Raw genomic sequence first — 8,317 nt, 5'->3', positions numbered from 1 at the left:
ATGCTGCGTGGACTAGCCAGAGCCTCTTCGGCAGCGCTGTGGAGGAAAGCAAGACTAATGATTGATCAATAGCCTACTGCTTATTTCTGAGTTGCTGTTAAAAAAATGGACTACACATTTACCTCTGAGTGAACTCCATACCTCTATCTTCCATAACAAAAACATGAGATTATTTCACTCACTTAACATTAAATGTTATATCATCATTGAGCGTGAACTAGCGTGTCATTGGAATGTAGAAGTGTGGGCATCGGTGAATTAACTTCTTGCATCAGAGACAGCACAGATAATAATTTGGGTTTTTGGTGTCAATCTTTTGAAAAATGCTGCCCTTGTTTATTATTAAAAAAAACTTTATTGGGAGTTTGACGTGTGTCTAGCTGTCAGTAATGATTACCTTCTCTTTAACACAGCTGAGCAGTGAACGTGTAAGCGATGCTGGAAGTTCAACTGACACGCTTCCTTTCTTGAGGTTTCCAACAGATACTCCTGTGGGTTGTGTGACGGGATGATATCAACAGAAAGACACACACACACACCGAATTCAGTTACCTCAGGCGTGTTTGTTTTTGTCGAAAAAGTCTGAGACCAAACTAAATTACAGGAACGTAGCCTGAATCTGCTGTTTTTCACACTCTGTCATTAACAGTGCTCGGAGCCGCTTTATGTTTTATCTCAAACAAGTACTGTAGAAATGAAAGGGTTGAAGTGGGTCTATGCTCAGTTATTCAGCAGTTTATAAGGAAGAGGCTATATATTGATCTTATCAGGTGAGACATTTATAGAATATTGCTGATGCAGAAAAGTGTTTTCATGTCTAGCATGGGCATATATATATATATATATATATATATATATATATATATATATATATATATATAGGAGAGAGGGCAGGAGATTTTTTAATAGAAAGATTACAACTTTAACTGGTTTCCGTTGATATTAATACTAGTCTGTTCCTATTGTATATATATATTGTATATATATATTGTGTATATATATATATATATATATATATATATATATATACACACACACACACACACTGTGGAATTAAGGCAAACCACTCGCCAATGATTGTTTTCAGTTTCTTTGTTCTTAAAAAAAGAAAGAAAAAAAAAAGCCAGTGAGCTTATACGGAGTTTTTTAGCTGCCCTCTCTCCTGTTCATTAGCCCTACTTTTCCTCCTGAGATTTAATGAGCTCTTACTTTTAGTTCAGGCTGTCTGGTACGTTACCGCTCACAGGCTTCTTTATCGCACACACAGTTTCTTTGAACAGTTCTGACTCACTTTTCTGAATAAATCAATACGACAGCAGCATCTCTTTGCCAGGGTAAGAGATTTTACACTAAGGACACGAGATACAAAAAAAGAAACGCAGCAAAAGTAGGCCCCAAAATGGACAACCAGACCACACATGGGCCAAGTGGCGCACAGAACCGGCTGGCAGCTGGTTGACGTTGAAGCCTGTATTACAGGCTAACTATTATTTTCATTGTCGATTAATCGATTAAGTGTTTTAGTTGTGTGAAAAATGTTGATCTTCCATAGCCCAAAATGAAGTCTACAAATGGATTTTGTCCACAACTGAAATATATACCTTTTACTGTCATAAAGGAGTAAACATTTAAGAAGCTGGAATCAGAGAATTCTTATCTTTTATTTTTTGCTCATAAAAAATGACTCAAACCGATTATCAAAATAATTGGCAATTAATTTAATAGTTGACAACTAATCGATTAATCTTTACAGCGCTACTGTATTTTTCTACATGTTTGTTTTAAAAGAGCTTGGAAAGAGTTGTCTAATGCCACAGAGGACATATTTAACTTCAAACAACAGAGTGTTTGGAAAGTAAATTTAACCTTTAACACTTAACCATTGCGCCGTGAAACTGGATGTGCTAAGATTACCAAACACGACTGGATAGTAGGATATACAGTTTTGAGTTCTGAAGTCAAACACAGATCTGATTGCTATATTCCATACTTTTGTGGCTTTTCTCAGATTATCATCACAAATTCCAACCATTAAAATGTATCCTAGGACAGACAGACACGTTGGGAATAATAGTATTTATTGAAATGTTGCAATATTTGAAGGTTACTTCAACTTCTATCCATTTTATCTGGTCACTTATCAAATAACAGAGAAAAATCTAAATACTAATCTTGGCAGTTGGCCATGAAGGACACTTTTGTAACAAGAAAATGAAAATAAATCAACCGGTGAAGCACCTTTTACTGCCGCTCGGTGCTTATATACTTCATATAGACTTTTTGGATCATTAAGCCAAAAATAAAATTTTGGCTGCTACAGTAGATTACCTGCATTAAAAAGCCACATTCAATGGGTTTAATAAGATTATTTCCCAATGTTTGTTGGAATGACAGTAAATGAGTTCACACTTTGAATATCAGTCATGTTTTAAACACACTGCGACTACTCTAATGCAATATGTCACTTCACCGCTGATCCATTTGCAGTAAATCTTTCAGCCAGCCAGTTGAGTTGTTTTGTATTGGTTACAGGTCAGTTCATTTGAAATAAGAGAATCCTGTTTAGTCCCACTCCCATGATAGGCTGCATGCAAGCACACGGCAGTCACCAAACACAGAAATTCAGTCTATCTGTGGGAAAGTAAAAGGAACTAAAACATCGACAACAGCAGATAAGGTTCTTTCAGGGCCGGGCGCTGACCACTAAAAGCAAACAGTGTAGCTTTGGAACTACAGAAACTGAGTACAACGCGATACTTTGGGTGTGACTTTTTCCAGTTTCAAAATAATGGAAAGAGGCTGAAGTGTTTTTGGCACATCAGTGCTCAGTGAGAAATCACAGAAGAGGATTACGCACCAAGGCAACAACTTGAAAAATGTTTCCATATGTTGCTTCATTGAAGCATAAGTCCAGTTTAACAAAAAAAAAAAAAAAAAAAGAATTTGTTAAGGCTAAAGTCAAGCAAGATATTTTTCTCATACAAAATCTGCGAGTAGTATTAAGGCGCATTTCAAGAAAGCACAGCCGAAGCAGGCAAGCATGGAGATTCCAAGCACAGCGTATCAAAAATAAACAACTCCTGACAGAAAACACCTCATACACAGAAAAGAATTCCACCAGATTAAAAATCGTGCAGTTTGCAGATGTTCTCTTGTTGCGAAAAGAAAAAAAAAAAAAACACCCTGTTCTTCAGTACACTACTGTTTCTAGCATTCTATCCATAAGGCACACATCCTACACATACTGCTATCCTGAAAACTCTCTTCGCGTTTCCACGTGCATAGTCGCAAGACTTTAGACCATAAAATTTGTAGTTCTCTCTCTTATTCATTTTTAATAAGCTATATGTAAACAAAAGTTGAAATGGAATGGCATAGTTTGGAGATAACCCTCTACTACAAGTGTAGTAATGAGCTTTAGTGGAAACACTTTTTTTTATAATAGCAATCCTATCCTCTCATTCAAAAAAACATGTCTATGCATTTTGTGATGTAAGAGAGAGATGATGGTGCTTTTGAAGTGTGTTCTTGTGCACCACAGAAACGACCAGCTATCTGTCTCCATCTAGAGGCGACTCTCCGCTATCACCAGTGACTGTTGTCGGGATAGCTGGGCACTGCGGCAGGGTACTGGGGCAAGCTGGGGCCCTGGGCCGTCTGAGCAACAGCGTTAAACCCTGCTTCCCTCACTGGTGCACTCTTCCACAACCCAGTGCTCCACTCTTCCTGAGCGCGCTCCAAACTACCGCCGCCTCCACGGTACATTCTGTGCACCTGCCGCAAGAAAGAAAAGTGGGAGAAAAAAAGAAGTTCGTAATGTGTCTTTGTGTCCGTTTCCATCCAGCATTGGGTGTGGATTTATACACTGTGAGGGATCAAATCGAAATGCAAATGTGTGTTTTCAGCGCAGCGGGTTCACTCACCTTAATGAGAACCAGTGCCATTAAAGCAGTCACCACAGTGAAGAGCAGAGTTGTGATAAGCATCACTATAGCGGAGCCCACATTTGTGCTGAAAAACATCACTGTTGCAATCCAGCCGCTTTGGTGTGTTGGTGAGATGGAGTAGTACGGGTTAGTGTATCATGTACAGTATGCAACTAGCAAAGTGGATTTAATAAAAAAACATTTACAAGTTACTAATCAGCCACAAAGCAGTGAGGAAACAGATGCAGGGGCTAACAGCCTACTGTGATGATCGGTGTAAAACTGAATTTAGATGACATGGTATCATGAGTGAACAGTGTTATTCAAAATTCTGAATTAAGGTCAGCCTGTTTGTACAAATGTGAATAATCTTTTAGAACAGTTTTAAGAAAAACCCTTCAAAAACTATTTTGAGTGAGAGTGTGACACATTTGTGACAGAATTTAGAAACCTCAGTGTTTACGGAGGTGAGTTTTTCTGCAACTCAATTGTACCTAAATATTAGACATACCGTACCTAAAGAATGCCTCACCTAGTTTTAAGGTTATGGCTAAAAGCTTTCCTCCACCATTTATATTTAATTGCCAAGTCAGAAACAGCAATTAATAGAAACAAAAATGTAAAAAAGCTGCAAATAGTGTATGACTACTCGATTCATCATGAGTGAAAATGCAAGTCTGATAGAAAACACATTTTTCCAGCGGCCTTGATCATTTGACAGAAGCCCTTATAAACCCACTCACTGGTAAAAATAAAACTGGCAGTTCACATGTGCAAAGTCTTCAAAGTGGGTTTGGTGCAACTCACCATGTTCCCCAACCAGAGATGCCTATAGTCTGGATGAGGGCCAAGACACACTGAAGGAAGAAGATGAAGAAGAAGGCCATGAAGTTGAACGAGCTATCAGCCCTATGAAAAAACATGAAGAAAAAAAAAAAAAAAGGGGGTGATACAGCAGAACGCAAACAGGCCGAGAGTTGCTTTATTTTTGTTGCAATTCTGCTTCTTCCTACTAGTTGTCAACGTGTGGCTACCATGTTGGTCTTTAATACCACATAGAACACAACTTCAAACTTGTTTCACAAATCATACTGTCCAAAGTATTAAAGTACAATGGAAAGTCAAATCAGTAGGGGCAATCTGGCTTAGAACCATTTATCATTATATCACATTATTTCCAATACTTCCCAGCATTATATAACAACAATTCCTAATGATATTACTGAATAACACAGCCTGGACCCAGATAGGCCTCAAGTCTGTTCTAAAACGGAACCTTGTCGATTATGAGGTGATGAAGCTCCAAGCTCCTGTGGTCCCCATTAGTGACAGTGCTTTTAATAGGCTTGACTCAAACACTGTCTGAACAATCCCACTTTTAGTTTATAGGTGTGTGACGCTTCCCGGCAGCCCTTAATCGGATACAAAAACATTTCATAGCTGACATTACTCCTGACGTTTTGCGAATTAAATGTTAAAACTTTTGAATAGGTTGTAAAGGCCTTTTTTTTTAAGAAGGTAAATTCAATGATTTTAAAAGACTTTTGAAGACACGCAGATACCCTAACAATGTTGAAAAAAAAAAGCTGGCATAAAATGGAGGGTAGGTAATGGATCGGTAATGAATTATCTGACAGAAATCTATACTCCTTAAGTTACAGAATGATAAATCATTCATTTTACGCATTCCAACACTCTGAAAGTAATTCCGTATCAGATCTTGTGGAATGGTGCTGACTGCATAATTATAACTGGGGATTTTTTAATGTCAATTTCAAAGACATCAAATGCGCTAAATAGAGCTTTTATAACAATCACTGACGCAGAGATTTCTCAGGCTGTCTCTGAACCAACGCCATTGACCTACTTCTACTATGTGGTCTTCCTGTCAGTCGCATCTTCCCCCTACTGTAATGCTCTTCTCTCTCTCGCCTACCCATGACAGCAACGAGAGGCCCTACAAGCTCTAAGAAGTTGGATCATTAAACACTTCTCTGGATCTCTTTGCATTAGCTACCAATACAAGTGAAGGCTGATTTACAAAATGCTGCTTTGAATGGATTGACTAACTCATACATCTTTTGTCTTCTCTTCGCTTTGTATACTCCATTATGTCTTTCACATTCTCTTGATGCTGGTTATTTAACTGTTCCTAGCTTTAACTTAAAATATTTTGGGAGTAGAGCAAAAGCTCATTGAGCTCCACTTTTTAAAAAATAAACTCCACGTGCAAAGTCGCAAGGCAGACTCTGTTGAGATTTTCAAATCTAGGCTTAAAACCAATTTTTGTTTCCTCAATTCTGTTACTCTTGCAATATGATTTTTCTTTTTTTTTATTGCCTAAATCTTGTTGTTATATTAACATTGCTAATTATGTTTGGTATTCTGCCCGTATGCATGTGTGTATTTTTTAACAAGTGATATCTCATACTTGTGTGTCTGATATTATATTTTAGATTTTATTTTACTTTCACTAGATGGGAACTAACCTGAAGGCTTTGTAGAGAGGTCTGAACCAGCAGGTGTAACTGCACGGGCTGAAGAGGATGAGCCAGAGTAGGGAAAAGCCGAAGTTTGTGGCATTTCCACCCCCAGCCCACCAAGCAATACAGGAGATCACATTTATGCACAGTGTGCCAGAATACACTGCGGGGGAGAGAGAGGACAGTGGACGGACGCGAAAGGGAGAGGAAGGACAGTGATTAATGTTTTAACATTAACAGTGCATGTTCTTCTTCCAAAAAAGTTAGGACATCTATGTGAAAACACGCACTCATCCAAAGTGTGTAGACTCTGCGAACCAACTGCTGGTGGGGTGCAGGAATTTCCTCTTCAATGTTGTGGTAAAAGCATGGCTTTATTCTCATGAATTGAGGCAGCGGAGGAAAGTTATTCACCCTTTCTGGAATAATATATAATAATATTACTGTCATATTTACATTTGAGTATTTTATTTTATGCTTTATTTCAGGGCAGAGGAAAGACGAATGTGGAAAAGTGGAGTGTATAGCTAGATAGATAGATTTAAAAAAAAAAAAAAAAAAAAAGAAGAAAAAAAGTGACAAACCTGCCATTTTGAAATCCCAATTCTTTCCTGGATAATAAGAATATACAGAAATAAGCACTTAACATCCATATTTTGATACAATTATAGATATATAGCTAGATAGAGATACTTTATTATTTACTTTCCTTTATTTATTTACTTAATTTATAAAAAAAGTTTCCTGTCTAGCATACATACAGACAGGAGACTTTTTTTATAAACCAATTTCACGTGTCTTTTTGCTATATAGCTAGATAATACTACGTATAGTTTGTGTTCATTTGCTTAACGGCTAAATAACCTTGCTAATATTGATTAGCATACTATCACATTAACCGTCAACCAGTTTAGTGACTAACGGTAAACCGGTTGCTTTCCCCGGCTGCACATTCCAACTTTGGTCAAACTAATGCTCATCAAAAAACATGAAATTGTCCAGTTTTTTTTGTAACTATACCTGTGTGAAGTTATCATGTATGTGATATTATAGCTACAGCAACATTAACGTCAGACAACTAGCTAAAGCGCGTCGGCAGCCCTGTAACGTTAACGTTAACAGAAGCAGAGGTCAGCTTAGTGTCTGTTTGTATAACGTTGACGCTGTTGCTTCAAGTCAACGTAAAGCGTTATATAGATATGTCAATATTACCGGGATAGCGTTGATCTCCTCACGTTACCGTCGACAACAGCAGGAATCTTTCAGGATGCGCTCTCCCGACAGTTTCTCGACCCTATCGAACATACTGCGGCTGCGCCACACCGTAACATTTTGTAGTTCTCATAAGTTTATATTCAACGCACTCGGGAGCTTGAAGAACTACAAGTCCCAGGATTAATGTGAGCGGTAAACGGGAAACGTGTGACTTATACACCCGTGGATCCTAGAAGAAGAGTATTTGTCATGTGCTGGATGGATGTAGACAACTTTGTAAAAAAAGAAACTTCAGATGAATGTTGGAATAAATATGTGATGCTATATTATAATTATAGTTTAATTTTATTTGAAAATAACGTGCTGTATACCATACAACTATTTGTTATAATGGTCAGGAACAAAGCCAACTTTCATGCACTTTATTAATGAATTTCAGCAGTTATAGCATCATTATATCTAAAAAACAAAAAAGTCATTAAATTAGATGATTACATTTAAATGATGTTAATGCATATTGCATTAACATAATTGCTGGGGGTGGATGCACATAACACAGACTCAGGCATAACTAAATTTAATATAATATAATATGCTCTTGTCTTTTCTATTGTTCTTGATTTCTACTATCTATATATCTGTTTGTTTCTCTTGTGTATAAAGAAAAAAACAGTTCAGGACAGGCCATTATCA

At 37.4% G+C, this 8,317-nt stretch overlaps 1 protein-coding gene across 1 annotated transcript; it reads right to left on the bottom strand.

Annotated features, from left to right (window-relative positions):
- Positions 1–2,061: 2,061 nt before the first annotated feature.
- Positions 2,062–7,744, bottom strand: scamp4 (secretory carrier membrane protein 4). The gene is made up of 7 exons (XM_028587260.1): positions 7,622–7,744; positions 6,994–7,020; positions 6,700–6,828; positions 6,416–6,572; positions 4,734–4,835; positions 3,924–4,041; positions 2,062–3,774 (listed from the first exon to the last, which is right to left on the bottom strand). The coding sequence occupies exons 2-7, from the start codon at positions 6,998–7,000 to the stop codon at positions 3,586–3,588; spliced, it is 702 nt and encodes a 233-aa protein (XP_028443061.1). The 5' UTR covers positions 7,001–7,020; positions 7,622–7,744; the 3' UTR covers positions 2,062–3,585.
- Between the last annotated feature and the right edge of the window lie 573 nt (positions 7,745–8,317).

The sequence above is a fragment of the Perca flavescens genome, chromosome 9 (assembly GCF_004354835.1).
Source record: "Perca flavescens isolate YP-PL-M2 chromosome 9, PFLA_1.0, whole genome shotgun sequence".
Taxonomy (NCBI): Eukaryota; Metazoa; Chordata; class Actinopteri; order Perciformes; family Percidae; genus Perca; species Perca flavescens.
Note: the sequence above shows the minus strand (reverse complement) of the source record. Positions and strands in the feature narration are given on the sequence as shown.

Excerpts from the sequence above, each read along its gene's own strand:
- scamp4 (XM_028587260.1), bottom strand. Across the intron at positions 4,836-6,415 it reads CCTCTCTACAAAGCCTTCAG|GGCTGATAGCTCGTTCAACT; the intron begins GTTAGTTCCCAT and ends GTTTTTTCATAG. Across the intron at positions 4,042-4,733 it reads ATCTCTGGTTGGGGAACATG|CGGCTGGATTGCAACAGTGA; the intron begins GTGAGTTGCACC and ends AACACACCAAAG.